At 41.8% G+C, this 25,700-nt stretch overlaps 1 protein-coding gene across 1 annotated transcript; it reads left to right on the top strand.

Moving 5' to 3' along the window:
* Positions 1–573: 573 nt before the first annotated feature.
* Positions 574–17,610, top strand: TANGO2 (transport and golgi organization 2 homolog). Its single transcript, XM_008920735.4, has 8 exons — positions 574–695; positions 5,515–5,603; positions 6,046–6,165; positions 7,180–7,294; positions 13,477–13,547; positions 14,013–14,166; positions 14,862–14,966; positions 16,437–17,610. The coding sequence occupies exons 1-8, from the start codon at positions 640–642 to the stop codon at positions 16,555–16,557; spliced, it is 831 nt and encodes a 276-aa protein (XP_008918983.3). The 5' UTR covers positions 574–639; the 3' UTR covers positions 16,558–17,610.
* Positions 17,611–25,700: the final 8,090 nt, after the last annotated feature.

Genomic DNA, 25,700 nt, shown 5'->3' with positions numbered 1-25,700 from the left:
ACAGTTGTCCATTAAAACTATTTTATATCCCTGCTTTCACCAAGTGGCCTTCTTTGCCAGTAAAAAGTTTCACAGATTACCCACCATATTGCTGGTGGTGTTTTAAATGGAAACTGCTCCACTGTGGATTTGAGGGGATCTCTTCTGAGCTATGAGTGTTGTTTGGGAAATAGGCTTGGTGACATAGAGCAGCTGGAGTACACGACCCTGAGTTTTGGGAAAAGCTGGCAAGGTCTGGATGCAGAAGGTCCGAGTAGTTCAGTTGTCCAAGTCCAGTATGGTTGCAGTCTACTGAGAATGCAGCAGTAGGAGTCTGAGAAGGGGGATAACACCCTGAAACTGAGTAGATTTTCTATGTAAAGCTGGCTATGGATCTTTCTAAACACTGGGCTAGTAAATCAATTATCCAGAATTCAAGACTGCATCTTTAATTTATTATTAATTTCCAAACCAGTTGTTTAGGGATTGACTTGATAGAGACAGAGAAAGTCAGTACATTGCAATCCTTAAACTTCAGCATAGAAGCAAGTTTATAATTTGCAGTGTAATAGATAATCTTAATTTACATTTCAGGCTATTACAGAATGACCTTACATTGAGCCTTTGTGGAAGAACCAAGATTTAAACATCAGTTCTTCAATGTGCATCCTTCTATTCAAGTTTGACCCCCGCCCAGTTTCAAAAAATGCGTACAGGTAAGATTGTTCTAGTTAAAACAGACTTGTTTCCGTGTTTTTACACCATTTCTTTCTGTATCCAGTGCGTGAAGTACAAACTCAAGTCAGAATTATGTGTTCTGTTGTGCCTTTGAGGTGTTTAACTCCCTGACTTTCCCCACTGGAGGATTTACTGTAACCTTTTCAGAACCCTTTGTTTTTAGACTGTCAGAAGACTCGGGCTTTGTAACCACAGACCTTTAGCTGGGCATCTATCATGTGCTCTATAAGTCCTTTAAATATTGTACTCCAGAGTTTGAAAGCCCTGTGTTCTACTTCAGCATTTGAACTAAGGTGAGTCCTGTGTGTTGGGCATTGCAGATGCAGCTGTCCCCTCCTTTCAGTGTGGTAGATAAGCTTAGGGTTTCCAGTTTAAAACCAGTTTTAAAGGAACTTCTTGGAAGTGTCCTAGCCTTCCCCCACCCTAAAATCTGCTTGCAATTAAAATTGTAGATAAAAAACTAAGTCTTGTGTAGGAAATGTTTGGCCAAAACCCAAAGACTAAGCAAGCATCCAGGCTTCTAGGTAAGTTTGTCAGGATGTGTGTCAGGATGGCATACAGTGAGTTTCCAAAACATTAAACTTCCTGTAATCATTTTCTCTCTCATTATAGCCCTCAATTGTTAAACTTCATATCCAACAGCAGCATCTTTGAGTACATTGAGTATACAATAGAAAAACAGCACTTCAGGCCAGTGAACAGATTGTAAAGTTTTATTGCTTTCTGTATTTCTAAACAGTGCATAGGTTCCATTTTATTTTGTGGGGTACCAGTATTGGTATTCATCCAGAGACCATCAGAGTCAGGATGCTCAGGAAATCATCGTGCCTTTCACTGACTTTTCTGCCTTGTTGTATTGAGAAGCAGATGCCATTCCACAGAAAGAAAGGAAATGAGAACCCAAACCTCAGTTGTCCGTGGAGTGCATTCCTTTCTGCATCTGGAATCTGCCTAAAAGGAGGTTTTGTTTATGATGTGACTGGTGCTGAATTAATATATCCATTTATTTGGTCTGACTTTCTTTGTGTTACAAGTTAGTGAAAGACAGATTCAGCAATTTGATGCCTCTTGGGAAAATCCTCTGGATGTCAGCTGTAGTTGCTTGCCAAGTGAACTTTCTGCCACGATCAATATTGAAAAGTAAAACTTACAGTAGTTTGCTTGCTATAAAAAATTGCATCAAGATTGAAATTAATAATTTATGTCAGAAAACAACTTGCTGTCAGTGTCAAAATAGGACAACACTTTTGAGATGTTTGGCCCAAGTTCAGGAGTGTCTAATTGTATTTAACTTTCTCAGTGTTTCTTTGCACTAACACATCTGTGTGCTGCCTTTGCACTTACACATCTGTGTGCTGCCTTTGCACTTACACATCTGTGTGCTGCCTTTGCACTAACACATCTGTGTGCTGCCTTTGCACTAACACATCTGTGTGCTGCCTTTGCACTAACACATCTGTGTGCCTGCACTTTGCACTAACACATCTGTGTGCCTGCCTTTGAACTAACACATCTGTGTGCCTGCCTTTGCACTAACACATCTGTGTGCCTGCACTTTGCACTAACACATCTGTGTGCCTGCCTTTGCACTAACAGCTCTGTGTGCCTGCCTTTGCACTAACACATCTGTGTACTGCCTTTGCACTTACACATCTGTGTGCTGCCTTTGCACTAACACATCTGTGTACTGCCTTTGCACTAACACATGTGTGTGCCTGCCTTTGCACTAACATCTGTGTGCTGCCTTTGCACTAACACATCTGTGTGCTGCCTTTGCACTAACACATCTGTGTGCCTGCACTTTGCACTAACACATCTGTGTGCCTGCCTTTGAACTAACACATCTGTGTGCCTGCCTTTGCACTAACACATCTGTGTGCCTGCACTTTGCACTAACACATCTGTGTGCCTGCCTTTGCACTAACAGCTCTGTGTGCCTGCCTTTGCACTAACACATCTGTGTACTGCCTTTGCACTTACACATCTGTGTGCTGCCTTTGCACTAACACATCTGTGTACTGCCTTTGCACTAACACATCTGTGTGCTGCCTTTGCACTAACACATCTGTGTGCTGCCTTTGCACTAACACATCTGTGTGCTGCCTTTGCACTAACAGCTGTGTGCTGCCTTTGCACTAACACATCTGTGTGCTGCCTTTGCACTAACACATCTGTGTGCCTGCACTTTGCACTAACACATCTGTGTGCTGCCTTTGCACTAACACATCTGTGTGCTGCCTTTGCACTAACACATCTGTGTGCTGCCTTTGCAGCTGCTCTGGCTGCTCTCTGGGGCCTGTTTGCACTGTAGTTTAGTGCAGTGTAACGAGCCCTTTACTGCAGACCATTATTATTGTCAGAGGGAACACGCTGCCTTTACATCTTCCTGAACTGTGCTGTGTGCATCTTACAAATAAATACATGTTTCAAGCTTCAGAGCTGTAATCACAGAGTCTTTTTTAAGGAGCTGAATTGCATTGTAGGAAATTGCTTTAATGGAATGATTTCTCGTGTTTTCATCTCTCTCAATATTAAAATAAATCTTAATACATAAATCCTAATACAGTTGAGTTATTTCAGCTATAACATGGCTGAATAGGCTTTTTGCAGTTTATTAGAAGATGAGGGTCACTTAATATTGTTCCTTTTCAGTATGATTATGTTTCATAAAAGACAAAATAAGGATGGTTTTATTATTATGATCTTGTACACTAGCCTTGTGATAAATTTAGGAGTCTGCATTAAACTTGAAATAGGGAATATTCAATCACACCAGAAAGACTTCACTTATTTTTAGTATTTAGATACTATAAACAAACCGTGGTTTCATGTCAAGAATTATTGAAAGCAAAGTATAATTGGAGCTTCAGGAGATGAGAAATGCACTTCAGCCAAACTGTTTTTTAACAGTGGTGATGTTAATTTAAATAAAAATCTTCAAAAGGAGGCTGCACAATACAAATGAAGCATATTCAAGATGACAGAAATTTGGAAAACTAGCTGAAAGCCTACAGGTCAAAGACTAGAATCAGCTAGAAGAAGAAAAATTATATAAGTTTGAAAGGAACATTATTATATTTGTGTTGGAAAGAAAAAAAATGTACATACAGTTTGGCTTCCAACAGGTGCTTCTTTGTTGGGCAAAATACGAAGCACCTGCCTTCCAGAAAGGGTGCCATTGAACTTGAGGGTTGTTTAGTTTCTCTGTAGCTGATTGATTACAGTTCTTTTTCCAGAGTATTTCTAATGTAACACTTCTAACTCAAGCTCTTATTTATAGGTACCCTGCGTCTGTCTGATGTTGCAATAAGTAATTCAATTTAGTTTCTGATGCTGTCTTCCCTTGCTTTTGAATAACAGAAAGTGTTCACTTTCTCAGTTTCAAAAGATGGATGTGCAGTCAGATTAGCCCAGACTTCTCTTTCTAGTGTTCCACTGCTGCTGAAGTGAGTGTGGCACACGTTCAGTGAGGGATCTGTGTGATCTGTGAGGAGGACACCAAAAAAGTTGCTTTGTTTTAATAACTTCTGCTGGATGAAATGGACAGAGAAACAGATTTTTCTTTCAAAGGCCAAGAATGGAGAGTGTTCTAAATTCCTGTGGAGCTGCCTGGCTGTACTGACTCGTTAAAACTTACCTGCTTTACATTCATAGCCTGACTGACTGGAACTGGGGTTAATATTGAATTTGAGTGATCTGCAGTGCTGCAAAGACTGGAACTTTTGAGCAAGACCTGTCTTATCTTGCCTGCCTGCTGCTTCTTAAATATCATGTTGAACTTGAGTCTTTCAAGTGTGAAAGTGCCATTTATGATAATTATCAAAGTTCAGAGATAATCGTCAAAGTACAAAGTACAGGTTTTCTAAAACTATCAAATTTTAGATGGCACGTGAAGAGCTGCAGCATGCTTTTTGTCAGGACAGCACTTGCTCTTGTGGAGTGATGTGTTTATTTCTAAATATAAATAATGGATTTCATCCAACAACATTTTTCAATTGCATATTATTTTTCGTAGCTTCTTCCTACCTCCTGATGGTGCCACCTCCTCCTGTTCTGGCAGAACCCAAATTATGCAAGCAACTATGGATGCAAAAAAACCCCAACCCACAAAACAACAAAAATCAGGGGGAAAGTGCCCACCAAAGTATCTCTTGATTGTTACAAAACCCCACAGCTTTTCCCTTTATTTCTTTTCCTCCCTGACCATACTGTCATTTCATCCAAGAATTTCGGTGGGGCTGGACCTCTGACACTGTCACAAATTTATCTCTGCTCTGAGTACCTACAGACAAAACCATCTGACTTGTGTCTTTGAACCCCATAATTAGAGCTTTAGGTGTCAAAGACAGATTAAGAAATATTGTGACTGCATGATCCTAAGCAATGATCTGGTAAAAACATTCTCTCATGCTTCACAGTTTTGGTAAGTTACCTATGAATCTGTGGGTTATCTTCACATTTTCTTTAATGAAGCTGTAACTTCATGCTGAGGAATTTTAAGGTTGTTTATGTGATCTTAATTCAATCTCTTCCACTGGAAGTATTGTTCTTTGAAAATAACATCTGCCTCATTCACTCAACAAGATGGACTTGCTGTCTCGAGACAGTGAGAGACAAGGCTGCTGTCAGATGTCATTTGGCCTTTCCACTGAGTGATAGAGGTGAGATGGGAGGATAAAGGATGGTTTCATGCTTAAAATGAGCTAATGCTGTGGCAAAAATTGGATTCTGTTCCTGCCTGCACTGTGAAGTTCCAATTTGTAAGTAATAGTGTGTTTTTCCTCCTGTGTTCTCCAGGCTCATTCTAGCAGCTAACAGAGATGAATTTTACCACAGACCATCCAAATCGGCCGAGTTTTGGGACAGTAGCAATGAGATCCTCAGTGGTATGTCTGTCTTGCTGTTTTGACAGGTTTTCATGTAATTTATAAGGGAATTGTGGCCTGGATTTTTTTGTTATTAGGGTGGTGGTGTTGCCTTTCTAATACGAAATTTGCTTCTTCCTTATACTTCTGAGGAAAATATATAAGTTTGAAAGATGAGTTGTGCTATTACTATCTTATTTGTGTTTTAATATCTTGTGGGGTTTTTTTACCAGTTTTACATTTTTTTAACTGATTTCAGTCCTAGTGGTGCAGTGGAAATAATGCAGAATTAGAGGGCAGATAACTTAAGTGGGCTTATGTCACTTATGCAGAAGGACAGTCTTGCACCTACTGCATTTTATCCAGCCTGATGAAAACTCAGCATTTGCATTAAGAAATTCTGGTCGAAGCTTGAGATTTTTTTAAACAAATGTAATAACCTAACTCTTACTTATTCCATTAGGTCTGGATATGGAGGAAGGAAAAGAAGGTGGGACATGGCTGGGAATCAGTAAGAAAGGCAAGATGGCAGCCCTGACAAACTATATGCAGCCAAAGGTTGATAAAAATGCCAAAGGAAGAGGTATGAAAGAGTTGAAATAGAAGAAAAAGAAGAAAGTGAACCAACAAGCCCTAGTGTTCCAGTAAAACAGTGATGATTACAGTATTAATTTTCTTAACACAGCTTTATGGGCAAATAGAATGTTTATGTGCTGTAAACAGAATTTGTGAACTGATGAGTTTGAGTACCTGTGTGAGAAACTTGACTCAGATAATGATTTTCTGATCAAACAGGCAAAAGTAAAACAAGATGTAGTGCCTCGAGCCTGAAGTTACATTCAGACAAGAAATGCAGCACCAACTGTCTCCTCTTGAAAATAATTCTAATTAACAGGCAGAACAACCAGCCAAGCACTGAACTAGATTTAGATTACAATAGACTTTTTTAAATGTATATATTCATGTTCAAACACCTGTGTCAGGGAATCAATACAACTTGAGTTATGCTGGAGGTAGCCTAAAAGATTATTATAGTCTCTCCTTCCCCCAGATCAGAGAAGCAGAAATATAGGAAAAAATCTCTTTTGAAGAGGATTCTCAACAGAGCACATCTGTAGAGTTTTTCAGAGTAACAATAGGTCTGTTTGTAACTGTCATAAGCTGCTTCACTGGGAATATATTGGAACGACAAAAGATGTTAGACAAAGAAAACAAATGAACCATGTCATTTGTATTTCATTTTAGGGTCATATATCAGGGAAATGAAGCAAGACAAGAAAGAATTTGTAAGGTGGGAGGAGAGGAAAGGCACATCCAGTTTAGAGTAGTTAGTAATATGAATTCTGTAGAATTTTTGACCAAGAGCTTTTGACTGAGTTCTTTGGAGTAAAAGTCAAGCTCTTAATAGGAACATGGTACAATGATGTAAGACTTTTAAAGGCTGGTTTGTTACTTGGTTTGATTTTGGGGTTTGGGGTTTTTTTCCCCACTGTTACAGCCTCTTGGCAACAGGAATCTTTATCTTGCTGTTTGTTTTACCAGGCCTGTCAGAACAGTGAGCTCACCCACATTTGTTCCATGTCCTTCTCTTTCTTAGGTGCTCTTGTAACAAACTTCCTGACTGCAGATCTGGACAGCTACTCTTACTTGAAGAAAGTTTCAGCAGAGGGACATCTTTACAATGGATTCAATTTGTTAGCAGCTGACTTGAAGTAAGTCTATAAAACACCACAGTTCAGGTGTCAAAGGGAGCAGTTTTGCACATGTACATCACAGCCCAGATGTGTGACAATGCCTGTCACAAACTGAAGCCAGAGCTCATGGTTTTTGCTGATTGGCATGTAAGGTCCTAACGTTACTGCAGTCATCATTTCCTGGGGTACCTTCTGATCTGTCCAACCCTGGAGCACTGTCTTGTGTTCTAATCACTGCTTCCCACAGAACTCTTTGGGACTCCCTGACAGGCCATGGCCAGTCTTTACCCTGAGGGCTCTCTGCCTTGTGTTTTGAGAAAACAAAACTGTGGCTCCATCATTTCTCAGATACCTTTTTTCTCTGAGAGGTGACATGTTGTGGTGGGATTAAAGCACCTGAGAGCTTTCAAGATACCTTCCCTGTCAGAGTAGCTGTGTCATTAATCTTTCCTGAAACATTAAAAATCAGCACAAGGCAGTGCTGGTTTACGTTAACTCAGAGTTTCTGTAGCTGAAGGAAGGATCTTGGATACTTGACTATAATCAGTGTGGTTGGGCCAACCCTTTGCACTGCACATGCCTGTGTCAGTTCAGCAGTCCATGTGCTGAGTGTTTCTGCACATTGTGCCTGAGGGAGAAGAAGGGAAATCCAGTGCTGGGCTGTGTCCTGTGTCAGCTCCCAGGTGGATCCTTTCTGCATGACCACGAGCACATACAAACTGCCCAGAGCACACCCCTGCTTTGGCACCCTTTCTGCAGCACCATTAATCTTATTAGACAACCTCATGGTGCAGCTTTTCTGCCTGCTTCTGGGAAGCCACACACACTTAAGGCAGCAGGTCCCAGTGTTTGCTGTTCTGAGTGGAAATGATTTCCAGCACCCTCTCACTAACCAGCCTTGTGTTTGCATTTTTCACTTCCCTACTCTCCCACTTTCCTGCAAGTAGATATTACAGTAGATCTGACTGATGTTATTTAAGGCAGTCATTCCTGTGTTGGTTTTGTTTGGTTATTCCTCCATGCTGGGCTGATAGGGAATTGTGTGTTCAACTGAATAGTCTTTCCATGGTGATACAGCTCGTAATTCCTCCCTGAGTATCACTCTGAAAGCTGTGTGTGTTGATTAATTTCTCAGTTTTGACGTGTCCTTAGCCTTGGATACTCTGATGAAATGAAATTCTTGCCAAGCTAATGATGCAGAGCAATTTTGATAAGATTTGTAAACTTGTCATTTTAGGAAATGAGAATTACTCCTGAGAGAAATATAGTATATGAATGGAAGCTACTTCTCTATGTAAATAGAAAATGTTATTGTAGTTGATGCTAATTTTTTGGGCCATGTTGCTGTTTCAAAATAAGGACTGAAGACTATTCTTAAGATGTTCTTCCATTGTGTAACAAATAGTGACTGGCTCCATTAAAGTGTGTGAAATGGAGAGGAAACTCAAATGGGAAGTTTAAATGAAGCACTGGTGAGGAGGGGTGTGTCTGAGCTCACAATATTGCTGACTGTGAGCAGCATATTTAGAGAGACTTACAGTGTTTGAGTTTTCAGGATCACATTTCAGAAAAAGAAATTTTAATCTTCTGTCTGTATTCTTATGCTGATAGTTGGTTAGATAGCTGTGCAGTGATGTGAGAAGGAGAGCTGGAAACAAGTATACAAGTTGTAAAATCTTGTTTATTTCCACAGCTTGGTGTGACTCTTATTTTCAACGTGCACGGGTTCTGACACTTAGTGTAATAATCTATTTGCTCTGTGACATCTCTTGATGTCAATTTAAAGACAATTGATTCCTTTTTTTTCCAAGAATACTATTTAGTATTTTTATTTTTCTAATTTTTTCAGTTTAACATCTTGGTTGTGAATATTTATCCAATTACGTTTAACATACTTTTATGTTCAATATATAGCATATGACAAACAGTGTCTATTTGGAATCTTGTGCATCTGCAAAATTAGCTTCCTGGAAGGCAGTGCTGCCATCCTCCAGTTCTGAGTGTCAGTGGGGCTGACTGGAGAGGAACGAGGTTTCAGAGACTGGACTGGTCTCTAAGTAAATGTCTGCTTAAGATTCAGAGCAGTTTCCCTCCTTTCTCCATCTGTGACAGCATCTGAAGTCAGTGAGCTGCTCTTGGTGATGCTTGGGGCATCATTGCTGTCCTCAGGAAACCTGTGTTTATGTCCAACAAATCCAGTTGCTACAGGTACTTAGACTTTCACGGGTATCTCAAACTTCTGTCAGGGCCGTTGTGGCAGCAGCTCCCTTGTGTTCTTACTGCCAAGTGTGTAATACAGGCAGCCCTGAAGGACAAATGGAATTGGCAGCTTCTTGTCGCTCTCCCAGCAAGTTTGAGTCTCTGACAGGTTGTCACTCAGAGCCCATACAGTTTAAGTGCAGTCAGATCCCTGTGAACAGGAGTGAATCACTTCCTCCAGGAGGAACAGACAAATTGTCCCTTCCAAAACAAGTCAGCTGGAGGGAACTGCAGAGAGATGCCTTCGGGGTGAGCTTTTCTGCTCTCCCTGTCACAGCCAGTTTCCAGTCCCTCCAGGGGAAATGTAGTGAGCTGCCCCATCACCCGAGGGCTGTGCACTCAGGGTGGGGATCAGGGCTTGGCTGTGTGGGAGGGATTTGATTGCTCTCCAGGGGTTAGATTGGGGAGCCTTTCCAGTGAAAAGTGAGACAGGGTCAGAGTGCTGCTCTGGAAGGAACGGGGATGGTCAAGTTGTCATGAATGCTCTGTGAGCTCACTGGCATTTCTTCTCTTGCACTGTCAGTCCTAATACAATACCACCTTTTGCAGAGTACACCTGTCTTGCTTCTTGTGGCTCCCTCATGAAAATGAGTTGTCCAGGTACTTCTCTGTGTTCTGAAATATTTCTGCATAGATCTTCAGTCATTTCCAGTGGATGGATGGACAGGCCAATGTCAAAAGAAGGAAAAAAGCTTCTGAACAACTTTTTTATCTCTTTCCTCTGGTGTCAGCTTCTGCCTGGACCAAAATATAAGGACAACACCAAAGAAATGTTTAGACACTGGCAACAAAATCAGAGTAGTGCTTTAAAGCAGACTTTGTGTGCTGTGAATATCTGGCAGAATTCTTTTCACCATTTTATTGGATGGTAGGTGCTATATGTTTGGGCTTTATAGTTGGTGGTTTGGTGCTTGCTTGCGTGTTTTTAGTTTCAGAACAGAAAAAGTTTTCTGATTAGCCCATGAACATTGAAGAAAAGAAAATTAATCTGTGGACTGTATTACTTAGTTGAAGCTCCTGTTCAGCATTTCAAGCTGCCAACTTCATCTTTTGTCCTTGCACAAAAAATACACACACACATTATTCATCAAACAATCCAATGTCCTTGTGTAAGATATTCCCCCTGTGAGCAGAGTGGAGCTCAGTGCCCAGGGGAGTGATCACTTGGTGATAACCACACGCTGTGCAGCTTTACTGCCTCACTTCTTCCTTTTCCTCTCGGTCTGTTTTTGGCCAACACGACCTGAAGCCACCTTGAAGTTGAAGCAGGGCAGGGGAGCAGAAGGACATTGCTTATGTTTCATCAGCATGAAGGAGTGATTGTGGCAAACTCTGCATGGCTTTCATGTTGCTGGGGAGCTTCTATTTCTACTGAGATTTATGCTGCCTAGAATATTTCCCGGAACATTTATTATTGCTTACATTTTTTGACAGAATGATGTATCTAAGAGCATAATTTTTATGCAGTTTTAGTTTCTTTCTGCTGTCAGCTATGGCTGGGATTTAAAAATAAGCCTACTGGGCCCTATTGTCATCACTTTAATTATGCCTTTATTACTTCTCCAGTGAAATTGGTATCTATACTTGTAAAGCTGGAAGGGAAGAGAATCTGAGTACAGGCCAGGGGTTTGAGGCTATTGCTGTGATCAAGTTTATAGTGATTTTTTTTCATCTTGGCTTCTGCCTTTCCCTTCAGTACTGAGTATCTGTAAACAGTAGGAAGGGAATAGGCAGAGCCAAATGACAAAAAGAAGAGTAGCTGACTGGCACAGAGAACTACAGTTTGAAAGTGTGCCCATTTCAGAAGCCTCTTGGGAGGCTTCAGTCTTCCTTTGACAGAAGGCAGCAGCAGTGTTGCAGTGGAGGTAAGTGGAAACACGTCTGGGGGAATGTGGAATGTGGAAACAATAAGATACAGATGTCCCGAGTCAGTGACCCTGCAGTTTGTGTGTATTCCCCATCTTTTTGTTAAACTCCAGGGGATCCTGTTACTGAGCTTGTCAGTCACGAAAAGCTCGGCACAGATGCTGGAGGATAATATTCTTTCCCATAAAAAGCCATTGCTAAGGGAAGGCAGCAGTGCCTGTTTACACAGCATGCAGTCCCATCTGTGGCAGGACACGGACAGCTGTGGTCAAGGCCTGTGTGGAAAGGCCATTTGTCTGCCTTTCCATCTAACACTGGGTTTTGAGACCTCAGGTGATAACAATTGCTCTGAACTTTTCTCTTCATAGACCTTTTACACCAGGTACAGGTTCAAGAATTTGAAAAGAGAGTAGTTATTGCACCAATATAATAGTTTCAGGTTGCTGCTAATAGAATTTTTTTTTCTTCTACTTTTCAGCAGCACTTTCTCATATTCATTGAAAGGCTCTGTTTCACTGCTTTATTTCTTTTTTGTATTCTTGACTCTTCCGAGTTGTATAATTAATAAGTTAATACTTCCTTCTTCATTTGGCTGTCTTGCAAAGGATGCTGTAGAATGTCTTTCAGAATGGCTTTTCAAGAAGAATATAAACAGCTAAATCAGGACTGTTTTGCTTGTTATTAAGGTTTGAGTAGCAGATGTTAAGTTATGCAGAGCAATTTAAGTTCCAGAACATCATTAATGAGATTGCCCTGATGCAGATCAGAGTATACAGAATGCAGAGATACTTCTTTTTATCTTAGGAAAAAATGAGGAGCTGGTAATGGTTTCTCTACTGTATTATGTTTTATGCTGCTTAATCCAAATTCAGTTTTAACTGCAAGTTTTGCTTGTTTGGGCTTTTTTCCAATTCAAAAAGCCTATATGCTGTCTGAGGAGCTGGAGCTTGGGAGACAAATGAAAAGCTGAACAATGGTCAGAATGTGTTTGTTGGTAACTGGAATAATACTCTCTTCCATTGTGACCAAGTAAATCACAAGGGGGGAAGAGAGAATTAGAGGATCTCGTTGCTGTATTCTGGCAAACTAAAAAAAAAAAAGCCCAAACCCACCAACTGGTAGCAAAGGAATCACTGAGGAATTCCATGTCAGCTGATGGGACTGAGGGATGTTGGCAGTCAGCCATCTGATGGCAGTCCATTTCCAGAGGACACACAAGGCTTATTGATGACTTCATTTTTTTGTCTTTATCAGTTGGTTTGCTGTTTGTGTTGTCAGTATAAATATGACTACTCAAGTCCCTGCTGTTTGGACATGCTGATCCCATCTCTGTCAAATGAGAGTTATCTGCAGTGTTGGAGCCTGCCTTTGAACACTGTGCACAAGAGAGAGCAGCAGCCAGTGCCTCCAGTTAAGGGGAGGAAGCTCACAAACAGTAACTGCAGTAGCTGAACACAACCTGGCCATGCCCATGTGTCCCTTGAAGGACCCAGCTGTCCCTACAGCCTGGCCATGCCCATGTGTCCCTTGAAGGACCCAGCTGTCCCTACAGCCTGGCCATGCCCATGTGTCCCTTGAAGGACCCAGCTGTGCCTCAGCATTGCTCTGAGTGGGCCACAATGTACTCCTGCCAGCTGCAATGGCCTGCAGGAGCCAGGGCCTCAGGATGCAGGAGGGCTTCAAAAGAGGGCATGGGGAAAGGTGACTTGCTGTGATGGACAGTTCTGTTGTTTTAATGTGCCCCCTTCTCCCAAGTAACTAAATCTCCAGTTATCCAAAACCCTACAGATTTTTGTCATTAAGCCTGGCTACTTTCCATGCAGTGGTTCTGGGGTTTTACTGAATTCTACTGCAGTTATGTTTAAAAATGATAATGGTACTTTGTGATAGTGGTGCTGCTAATCCAGTGTTTTGAGAGGAAGAGAGTACTAAAACTCCTCAAATAATGCCTGGAACCATAGGAGTAACAGTGGGAGAAACATCTTACTGTGTTCAAAGATTGCACGAAATTGGAGCATAATCAAACACAGAAGCTGATGGCTTTTCAAGGAGAAATTCTTATTTATATTTTTCAGTACCACCAAAGGAGACGTAATTTGCTACTATGGAAACAAAGGAGAACCAGAACCTGTTTTCCTAAATGCTGGTAGGTTTTCTTCAGAAAGGTCTGAATATTACCTTTTCTTATGTAGCTCTGTATTGTTCTAGTAGTTTAGCTATCTAAGCATTGTCCTCACTGACTTTTCCTTCACATTCTTTAAAAAAAATATTATTAAATGTCTTTGAATTCCTTTAAGCATTTACTAATAAATTACTGTATAGAATCAATAGTTCATTAAAAGTTCTGTCCGTGTCAGTGTACCCACCTGTACTGCAATTAGTGGGATGCTCCTTTGGTGACTGTGCCTGAAGGACAGAAGCCTGTTTTGAGGAATGGGATTTTCAAAGGATTTGACCCTAAATCCCTTACCCAGAGTGTGTGTTTATGGCACACCTGCAGGTAAAGGTTAGGGGGAGCACTTATATTTTATTAACGTTTTTGAAATCTGTAATGACAACTGAAATACACCAGAATACACTTTCCATTAAATTGTTTTTTTTGTGTGTGTAGGAATATATGGATTGAGTAATTCTTTGTTGGATACACCATGGAAGAAGCTTCAGTATGGGAAGCAGCTTTTCACAGAAGTGGTGAAGAGAAGTCAAGACCTTACCAAAGAAGACCTGGTGAAGGAGCTTCTTACAGTGATGAATAATCAAGAGCCGTAAGAACACGATGGCTGGAGTTCACTGAAAATACAACATGACCCCTTTAAAAATTGCATATAGAAACTGTTTTGGCAGGGAAGAAGCTTTAGCCATATATTAATTGACTAAAGCTGGGTAATGAAGGGCAAAAGTAGTGTTCTGTCTCTCCACAGAGACTGACTTTCAACAGTATTGATTTTTAAGCAGGAGACACAGTAAATGTTACTACTGCAGCCTTAGTACTCCTCAACTGTACACTGCTTTTTCTGTGCCCTTCTCTTTTAAAGATTGCATTTCCCTTAGTAAGGGCAGTGAGTGCAGGACTGTAAGTTGCTTGCTGTAAGCTTTTTGGAGGCTCAGGTAAGGTTCAGTTTGTTCCTGCACACGGAGAAAGCCCTTATTTACATAGAATCATAGAACAGGTTGGGTTGGAAGGGACCTTCAAGATCATCTCATTCCAACCCCCTGCCATGGGCAGGGACACCTTCCACTAGACCAGGTTGCTCCAAGCCCTGTCCAGCCTGGCCTTGGACACTTCCAGGGATGGGGCAGCCACAGCTGGTTTTGTCCTTTGCCCCCTCTCTTCTGCTTCAGCCCTGCCTTTGACTGTCATATCAGGGATGTCCTGCAACTCCTTCCAGTGTGAGAGGGATGAGTGTGTTAATATGGGAGAAATTTTAAATCTCTTTAACTCCTTTACTCCTTTTTCCAGTCAGTTGCCAGACCCTGCAATTGAGGACCAGGGGAAGGATTATATCCGTCCTATCCTGAACCAGTATGCAGCTGTGTGTGTTCGCTGCCCAGGCTATGGAACAAGGTAAAACAATTCCCAGTGCAGCAGCAGATCTGAGCACTTTGATCTTATCAAAGATGCTGCAGAACATTTCTGCTCCACGAGCAGGAATTGTGTCATCTGCAGAGCTAAATCAGAGTTCTTCAGGCATGGCATTGTCAAATGGATCTGCCACTTTGGTGCATTAAAAACCTTTGCTCTTGTTCAAAAGAACATGTATTTCCACTTCTCCCCTAACTAATGCTGCTGCTTTTACTGAGATATTCTCACTTTCTGCTCAGACTGTTCTACCAAGAACAACAGAATAATGCAGTGCACCTTGCATTTAATTTGTGTGAGACAAAATTACAGGTGAACCCTGTTGCTGGGAATTCCTACTCTAAAAGTGTGCCAATGATTTTGCCAGATTGGTCTCTGGCATAGTCAGGCATAGTATTTCCACTACAGAGATGTGAGTTGATAAGATGACAGTGCTCACTGCTGGAAGCATTTTAAGTTGGGATTCTGAGAAACAGATACTCAGTTTTTGCAGTGGTTTCTATAAAATGTATTAAAAGAACATTTTAAATATAGGATAATGAAGACTTAATCTGATAAAGAAGCATCTTCCTCCTCTTGCTTCAGAGATTGGAGCCCAGCTATTTCCAAAGAAACAGGGATAACTTGGCAGAAGTACTGACCTTTCACTGGTGAATTAGCACTATATGTCAAGTCTTCTCTACTGCTATAATTGTGTGCTCACACTTATCTTTCCCTTAGCAACGGGGTTTAGTGGATACAGATTGTTAACTGGGCCTCACGAGATTCTTCTGAGGAAATTAAGCACTTTTTATGTGAGTGAACAACTGTGAAGTGACTTGGGGAAGGCCACCACATCAGGATGGTGGAAAATTCCAGCTGTCAGTGATCCCTCTGTGGCACAGTGTCCATGGAGCAATGACAGCTTCCACAAGGCAGAGTGGCACCGATGCATGACCCAAATCTGCTTCTCATGAAAACAGATTTCCCCTTTGGAAGGTTCCTAGAGAGAGAGAACTTTTTCTGTGTTCCTATATCAGTGTCCTGTGATAATAATTAACTGTGTCTAAATCTCAGTGGACAATTGCTTTGAAAGACAGGAATGAAGAGAGTACTGTTGATAGGATAAATAACCCTTCAGAGTACGTGTAGGCTGTGAAGAACAACTTAGTTTTATGCTGCTGCTTTCTGAGTGGAGCACTTTGCACTAAGTGTGACCTTCCACCACACTCTGCAACGAGCAGCTCTGTGTGTGAGCTGCTGCCAGAGCAGCAGGGCCTCAGAGCAGTGCAGTGACAGACCAACGGGCTGAAAACGCCATTTGAACTCGCCAGGGCCATTCCTGCCCTGCTAACGTGGTGATGATGTGGGCAGGGGAGAGATAAAGAAAAAAGAATTAAAACAGTGGGGAGTGAGGGCTGGCCCCCTGGCAGTGGGTGTCGTGGGCAGCAGGCTGAGCCTTTCCCTGTGCTGCAGGACGAACACCGTGGTGCTCATCGACGCCCAGGGCCGGGTGACGTTCACCGAGCGCAACATGATCGACGCCGCCAGGGACCAGTGGCAGACGAGCACCTACGAGTTCCAGCTGCACTGCTGACAGGACCCACTGAATGGTCTGTAAGAACAGCAGGGAGAGAGCGAGCCATTAAGCTCTAGTAAATGTTTTGTGCCAGCCTCCACGAGCTAAAACTAGCAAGGCCAGCAAAAGTTTAAATAAATTAGTAGCACACCCGGATCGGGCTCACAGAGTCTTTGGATAAAACCAGATGAAAAAACTGGGTTTATGTTAAGTAGCAAGCTACAATCAGAAATATTGTTTTTTAATATCACCCTGCCTTCAGGACAAGGCCATCTTTGTCCAGGACAAAGTCATTGCTTTTTGTGAGGGTGTGGGGTATTTTAAGGATGCTTTAAATAGACTTGAACTTGTTTTTTCAGTTCTGATGGGGGGAAACATTTGCTGCTTTTATTGTTAATACATGAAGGTTTTACCAAACTTTGCTTTTCCTTCAACATAAGCTGTTAAGATTGTCCAGCTGATGCCAGTGTGCATTAAATGAATGTATGTTCTCCTGGTAGCATTAAGTGCTTTAGTCCCATGTCAGCCTCTCAGCAGTGCCATGGTGCACTGTTCTGCCTGGGGAGGGCAGAGCAGGGGGATTCTTTACATTTGTTTTCCTCTAGATAGTACAGCAATATATCTTATTTCTAAAACTTGGTCTAGGGGTAGGTAGGAGATTTTGCTCAGTCCCTGTTCACTTTTACTGAAAGAATCATGGGAGCAGACTTGCCTACCTTTGACAGGAATAAAATTATTGGTGTTGTGACATCTTGTTTCCTGATAGTCTAACTAGCAATATTGATTTTGATATTTTCTTCCCCAGCAGGCAGGTAAGGAATAGGTACCTGTTTGCAAACAGAAGCTGAATATGAGGTTTACATATATCAGCTGTTTTGTACATATGTAATTTTGGCTTCAATATTGGTATAATATGTTAAAGCCTGGAGTGACTGATCATAGATTTTTTAGTAAAAATAGCTGTTTGTTGTAAGGTGACATTATTGCACTCTTATATTGCTGAAAAAGTTGGGTATTAAGATGTACTTCCTATGTTCTAACACCTGTGAATTAAAAAGCTATTTAAATGCATGCTTTTTTTCAATTATTCAGTGCCAGGGTAGGTAATGGAAGATTCTAACTAATATCAGGATATTTGAAAACCCCAAGTTATTTTGCTGCTACTGGTGTTCTGACTTACTTTGAATACTGAGTATTAAGCTAGTGGTGGGTCACTGCTATTTTTTTCCCCTCTAGATATACTGACTGTATCCTTTCCACAAGCCTCTGATTTTACCTAATTATTTCAAAGTAGCAAGATTTCTGATCCTCTCTCCAAGGTGTGCAGTTGTGCTGCTGTGTGTTCCATCCTCCCTGAGTGTGTGGAGCCAGCAGCAAGTGAGACTTGCCACTGAGGTGAAGTACTGTGAATCCCAGGTTTTTAACTGCCAGGAGATGCTAAAGCAGCATTTAGTCAGTTCTTTCCTTTCTATTTTCATATTTAAGTAGCTTCTAGGTACCAGGACTGCTTGTACAACTAGTCCCAGGCTGTTGCTGCAGTGCTGTGGAAGTGGCTCTTTGAGCACCTTGATTGCAGGATGATCAGTGGGGTGGGTTGGGTTGTACCTGGTTTCCAGCTCAGGGCCTCCCACACTGTCCTTCTGAGCTGCAGGAAAGGATTAGCCCTTTCCTATTGTTTGATGACTGTTTAAACCACATATTTGTATGGATAAAAATGCTATTTTTAGATGCAAGGAAGTAGCTGTAGCTGTCTGAAGTCTGAGTTTGACAAATGCACATTTTAAAACAAAGCTCTGCCTCAGTGGCTTGCTCTGAGAGTTTCCATAGCAAACTCTTTTATGGCTTAAGAAAAAAATCACCAGCGGATATCTGAACAAGAAATTCTCTTTGAAGACATTATCTTAAAGGCAAGCAAAATGCTTGAATGTAATTTCATGCTAAAAGCATTTATAAACCTTAGTTTTTATAGCAGTCCTGTAATAATGAAAATTTATTCTCATCTTTTACCTACGGGTGAAAAAATACAAGTCAGAGCTTAGATGTAAAAACAGATTGTAATCACAAATTTTGCTTTGCTTGAATCAAAATTCTAAATCTGGGATTTGCTTTTTCTGACAATTAAACCATAAAGAGCACAGACCTCTGATGTTATTTTTTATCATGTCAGAACAGTTAATGAGGTGAGCATGTGAGAGTGTTGTTATTGGCTTCAGTGGAAGCAGGATCAGGACAGCAGTGCAGGGATCAGCAAGTGGTGCTTGTCCATAGAAATGGTCAGGTGTTTGTGAAGTGCATCATCTACTCTGTGCAAATCAGAGTTGTAATTAATCCACTGGAAAAAATCAACTGTAGCTAAAGTTAACAAAGAAAGTGTTTTATTTTTGTAAAAGTATTTTTAATAACAAAAGGGAATTTTAAATATCAGTTTTAAGGGATATAAAGGAAAAAAGTGTATATAGGAAATATTGCATTTTAGTAAGTTTGCTTATACATATCATCTCTTCAAAGTCATAAATTTGCAAGAGATTTTTGTTTCTATTGGAATGGTAGTGGAAGACATTTTAAAATATCTGTAAAAACTCAATTGTGGTTTTTTTGCCTAAAGTTGTGTCATAATTGTTTCTATGTGTGTTCAAAACTAGAACCAGAATAAAGTCAGTCTGGTGACCAGTCTCTGTCGACATTAATAGATCATTTGCACATCTGTTTCTGTTGGTTTGCCTGTCAGTCGGTGTGTCAAGATGAAGGAAAATCTTTCAGGAGGTATTAGCAATGAAAGAGCTGTAAGTTAAGTCTGTTTCTGGTACTTAATTCCTCTTTAAGTGCTGTGTTTTTCTGGGGTTTCTATGTTGTGGTGTGTGCACTGGGTTTTTCAGTTCTAAGCTGTTGTGTGGTTGTCTTATCCAGGTAAGAAATTGGAAAATATTTGAAATGAAGGAAAGAGCAAAACTAATGATCCCTTAGGGAAAAGTGGAGCCTCACAAAATGCTACTGAGGGACAAGAATCCAGGTTCACTGTGGGAAAAGTCTGGATCCTGGGCAGACCTGAGACTCTTGTTACACTGGGCTGACAGGACCTTAATGTCCTGCCATCCTGGACACTGGAGGTGGAATTGTCCCAACTCCCTGGGAGTGGCTTGATAAAATACACCTGAACAGACCAGAGAACGAGTTGGGCCTCAAACAAAACCAAAAATATTGATAAGGCTTGGAACACTGGTTTCATAATATCATAAGGAAATAAGTAATTTCAAAATGAATCCATGAAATACTAAGCAAAATAAGGCAGTAATTAAAGCATCTTGCATTTTAAATTTAGCCTGTAGAATTTAATGCACATTTATGGCTTAGCAAGCATCCCTATTGATATGGAATATTAGCTCCTAGGAATTAGTTTTATATCAGATTCATGTAATTGAATGTTGCTGATGTTCTTCATCTGATTCATTTTCTGCAGAGAAGTCTTGTTGATAACTTCTGAGGATCTAGGAAATAGTCTTGACTTGGTGAAAATAGAATCTGTGTGGTAATCAGCTGGAAAGGCTGTGAGAATTACAAAATCCGTCAGCATGACTCATGCTGGGAAATGTAGGTTAAGGTGAACAGAGTGAAGAAGTGTTGAATATAAAATATATATGTAAATAATTTATCTGTAACATCCTATTTCAAGAACTTAGAAACTGAATGAGTAACACAGTATCATATTAACACACTCAGATTTACCATTTCTTTTCAAACAGAAGACATAAGGACTGAACTTTGGATCACAGATGAGGGAGAAAGGTAATAATGAATGTAAACTTTTATATAAGTAGGATAGCCCAAAATTACAATCCATTTAAGTCATATGCAACGTGAATGGTAAAAAAAGCAATTTCTCTGCTGATTCATGTTAAATTTTTGTGTGTTTGTGCTAGAAAGATAAATGGAGAAAAACAAACGAAAGCTAAAACCACATCAGAAGCTGGAGAAAGGAAGGGGAGGAGAAGCCACACTTAATTTAGCAGAGAACACCCAGTGATGTTCTGTTTTATGAGCTTGTTCTTTTGGAGGCCTCTGAGAATGGCAGTGCCAGCTGATGCACTCCTGCCTGACGGGCTTCCCTCGGGTGCTGGAGGAAGTGTTTTCCAGGAAGTGTTTTCCATGGATATCTCACCTGCCGTCCTTGCAGGCACAGAGCCAGCCTGGGGCTGTGACTCACCAGACTGTGCAAACACATCGATCTCTTCTGGTCGGTGCAGAAAACCACATCTCACAGGTTTGTGGCCAAAGTAAACTAGAACACCACATCACTTTTCAGACAGGAATTGAGATATATTAAATAATAAACTGGAGGATATGTGGAGCCAGTAGTGTCTCTTCTTGTGGTACAGGATTATAATTAGTATTCAGTGGTTGAGGCTTTTGCCTCTGTTAAAGGAACGTACTCTCTCAAGAAAAAGGTGAATGAGAAAGCCAGATTTTTTCTCTCCCTGTACTAGCTCTGCTCTGAATAACCACAGAGCCTGGTCTTAGTCAGATGCATTCTCCATCTCCTGTTTGTCACTGGAATGACTGGGATTTAGAGAGGAATTAACTGTCCTTTCAATCACAGATGAGTCTGCATTAGCACCTTGGTTGGACTGACAGTGCCCTTACCTGGTGTCTCTGACAGTCCCTCTTGCCTGTGCTTTAGTTCCCATTTCAAGGCAGCCTCAGGTCCCAGGGTCCAGGCTGCTTTCAGATGGAACAGATCTGGTAGGTGTGCTTGAGGAATGCACAAAGTGTTGTCCCACAGGTAACAGGTTTAACCTGAAGCAAAATTGTCTGAAATGTGCCTTGCACAGAGACAATGTACCAACTGTTTTGCTGCACAAGATTAGTAATTCTGTGGTACCGCTGAGCCAAAGGATGTGTCTACTTTGATTATTTTCTGTAGCAATCAGCTACCTCTTTTGATATCAGAGAACTGATCTGAGATGCTCACGGGGTCCTTTTGATGACTTCCCGTGGCTGTGAGGTGAGGGCTGGCAGAGGTTACGTGAGGAGAGCGGATTTCAGCAAAAAGTGGAACACTAAGACATGTAATGCATGCAACTACCAGTTTGCCAGTGCCAAAAAAAAACCATAAAAAGCTTCAGTGCAACTTATTTTACTGAAATAAAAGTAATGCAGGCTTTCACTGTGGGAATGGCACAGTATGTGCTGCAATTACTAACACTCGAAGTAAAAATATGAAAAAGCCACTGGCTCCACCTAATTTTCATTCCAATGAATGCAGCCTGGTAACTTTATTGGGAAGCTCATACTTTTTGCTTTATAGCCTTGATTTCTGTATTTTGTGTTGGCAGCAGTAGTTTCTGTCTAGCCTTTTGGTATCTTGTGTGTGAAAATGTCTTTGTCATTAGGAACTTCTTTTAGCTGATGATAATTTTACTTCATGATATTGTGGTACATTCTGATTGCACTGTGCAGGTGGACCTGTGCACTTCTGGTTCAAAAGTGGAAGACACTTCCAACTCAAAATTGGAAGACTCATATTCATGTTTGAAAAGTCTTTCATCAGAAGTGCAGGCAATGAAAATTTTCAGGTGAATTTGCCCCTTGTTAGACATAGCAGATCAGATATAATTCTCCAGAGGTCACATACACCTTGGGGGTAAAAAATTACCCATAATTTGAGCATTGTTTGGATGAAAACATTATTTTGCTAATGGATTGTTATTCTTTTGTTCATAAAAAATTAGAAGTATATTTCCCTGTAGTGTCTGTGTCTCAAAGAATCAGTTGTTGCATCGTTGCTTTAGGTCACAGCATTATGATTCTCTGAGAACAGATGCACAGTGGAAAAACTGACTCTGGTTATATTTTCACTTTCAAAGCACTGCAGGCATTTTAATTCTCCCACCTCTGTGCAAAAATCTGTGTGTGTGCCTCTTCTGGTTCTAACTGAAACATGGCTGCTTATGTACATATGAAGAATTAAACCTGTTTTCTAAGTGTGTGATCTTCCTAGTGCAGTAGTTCAGTTATACAGTCACATAAATGGGATGCACATGAGTCACAGTATTTGCATTTTCACAGCCCCTGTGAGAGGGACAATCTTCTGTCACAGTGTTAGTGATGGGAGGTGACCTGACACAGCAAATGCCAGCATCGACTTCAACTCTGTGCTTAATCAGGAGGTTTTTTTCCCCAGCCTTGACAAGTTGAAGTGTGATGTAAGTGGCTGTTTTGCAAACCGTGGGCGTTTATTAATACACGTTCTGAAGTGGTTTAACATTAATAAAAGCAGACTTAATTTAAAAATCACTAAAATGATGGCTTGAGTGCAGAAGCCTGTTATGAGGAATTAAAATTAGAAAATGCTGTTGGTTGGAACTGCTTTCAGGTTTTCAGGGCAGCTTGCAAAGATTTCAAGCAATTTCGGTAATTGTTCATGATGTGTTGATACAGTAGCGTACATTACATCTAAATTAACACCCTCTCATTAGATGTGTTGGTCCAGTCAGACAAAAAGACAAAAGGCCTAGCAGGGGTCTTCAAAGTACAATTTAAAATTTTCATTAAAATGTTACTGTTTTATTAAAATATTACCGATGATTTCATAGCAGGATTTGGGGACCTCAAAGACATGAGATGAGTGAAATATTAGAAAAATATTCTTGTGTCCTGAAATTACACATGGAAGCAAACAAAAGCATTTTTCACAGTTAAATGTTATTATACTGTTGGTGATGAAACCAGTCTGTGTTATGGCGATGTTTTCTATCTCATGTTGATTTCAAATCAGTATAACAGTGAAGGAAAAAAGAGGCAACCCTGTAATTAGGTGTATGAATAAATGCTCTCTATAGCTCTTTATGTTTTTCTGGGGAAACAAATTATAAAGTAACAGAGCAAATTAGCAGCTGTTCATTAGCACTTTAGAAGTGATTTTACATAAATTCTGTAAGACTTTCTGTAATTATTTAGGAATTCTTTCTAAACACTGCAAACAGATGGGGGGCTTGTTTTGTGAACTGCTTGGTACCTATGGCACGGAAAACGGCCCTACTTTGATTTACCCTTTTTTGGTAAACCCGTCTTGAAGCAGCAACGCTGCAGCTGTGCTGCTTAAAGATACAAAAGCGGTGTTTGTAGGAAGCGGTGTCTTCTCTGGCGGCCGGTCCGTGCGGTGGAACAGCCCCGCGCGGCCCCTCAGCGGCCCCGGCCCACACAAAGGGCTCCGCCCAGCCATGGCCGTCGTGGGGGAGGCGCCTCCCGCAGCTCCATTGGTGGAGCCGAGTTGACAGGACGGAGCGACGCAATGGTGTGGAGTTCAAAGCGGCGCCGGAGGCGGGGGCGGCGGACGGCGATTGGCTGGCTTCGCGCGGGCCGCCCGGGGGCGCGAGGGGCCAGAGCAGGCGTTTAAAGATGCGGCGGGGCGGCGCCGAGAGGGGCACGTGTGGTCGTGAGGCGGGGCGCGCTCAGGCTCGCTCGCAGCCCGGCGCAGGAGTCGGCGGCACCACGGGGATGGTCAGGTGGGTGCGGGCCCGCGGCGGGCGACGGGCAGGCGGGCCCCGCGGACACCGGCCTCCGCCGCCAAGGCCGCGGCGCCGCGGGCCGCCGCGTCCGCCGCGCGCCGGCCGGCCCTGGGCCGCGGGAGCCACTGGGAGCTCTCTCCCGAGCCCCCACCGCAGGCTGCGAGCGGGAAAGCGCGCTGCGCTGCCCGGCGGGTGTTGCTGTGCCGCGCTTCCCCCCGCTCCGGCCGGGGCGTCCTGCCCTCAGAGCTGCGGTTGTGTTGTGGTTTGTGTCGGGCTTGTCTTAGTGGGGATTGTTTCGTTTGTTTGTGTGTTTGTTTCCGTTGCCCCGGCACGTCCCGCTGCCCGGCCGTGGGGGTAGCGCTGGGATGGTGGAGAGGAGGGAACGACTTGTCAGTGCGGCTGCCGGGTGATGGAGCGGCGGCTCCGGCGGGTCCTGCCCCTGGTCCCCCGGCCCGCTCGTGTGTCGGGGGTGACCGGAGAGACGGGGCGATGTCACCGGACACACCCTTTGTGCAGGGGACAGAAGCTGTATCTCCTCCGGGCCGAAGGGAGGAAGAAAAGGCACCTTTTGTTTTTTTTTTAGTTGTGGTGCGTTGAAGATAAGGTGCTGTGTCTGTAACTCTCAGAAACCCCTATTGGAGTGTTCCTTCTATTAATAGTAAATTATCTTGTTCACTCTCTGGAAGGTTAATTCTCCCAATTTTCTTCTTTTTTTTTTTTTTTCCCTTTTTTTTTTGGGGGGGGGGGCAGGAAACTGTTCGTTCTTTTGTACTTCTTTTCCCTAGGCTTCGGGTTTATCTGTAAAGTTTCTTTGCCCACCCAACATCCAGGCGTTGCTTCCTCATAAACTGGGGTTGAATGAACCTATTCCGTTTCTTGTCTCCTGTAGGCTCTGAGTTACAGATCTTGGAATTACATCTTTAATTTTTCTTTTACAAGTCGAGAAGTTGTCTCTTCTATTTAGGTAATTAAACTTAAGGGTTCCTATTTTTAATTCTGTTGGGTTGCTAGTTCTTTCAGTTATCAGGGTTTTTTTTGCATTTTTAGAGGAAGAGAAAGGAATTTGGTTCCTTGTGTCTGTTGTTTTTCTTTACAAGTAAGAAGCTTATGTGTGATGTGAAAGGAAGAATATTTTTCCTCCTTCCTAGACTCGGATTTTTGCCTTTTTTTAAATTTAGTTTCCTGTTTTACACAATTAACAAAACTATCTAAACCTTGCCAGAAAACTGGTCAAGCTATAAAAGCAGCTGTTGTTTTCTCATTTCTGAGGATGCCTTTCCGAAATCATGTGTTCTGTTTGTTCTGAAATGGGATGAAGTGTTAGGAACTTGAGAAGTTCTTGAGTCTTGTATGTATTTGCCACTGATAATGCTGTTGTTGGCCCTGGCTGCATTTTCCTAAACTTCCTTGATGACTGACTTTTGCAAAGTGGTTGTTTCCTTCAGAATCTCTTTACCCTAAAGCTGATAATGGGGAGAGAAACAAGAGAACAAGTATGGAGTAATTAACATACAGAATACTTTTTTCTTTTGGCATTTCCTGTTCTGATTTAAAGAAGGTAAATTCAGTCTCTTTGGGGTTTGTTTTGGGTCTTTTTGCAGGGATAATAAATAGGATTAACTTACTTCTGGAACTGTATGTGTCAAAAAGATACAA

Source organism: Manacus vitellinus, unplaced genomic scaffold, assembly GCF_001715985.3.
Source record: "Manacus vitellinus isolate BGI_N305 unplaced genomic scaffold, ASM171598v3 scaffold_31_pilon, whole genome shotgun sequence".
NCBI lineage: Eukaryota > Metazoa > Chordata > Aves > Passeriformes > Pipridae > Manacus > Manacus vitellinus.
The sequence above is the reverse complement of the archived record's forward strand: the minus strand, read 5'-3'. Positions and strand labels throughout refer to the sequence as shown.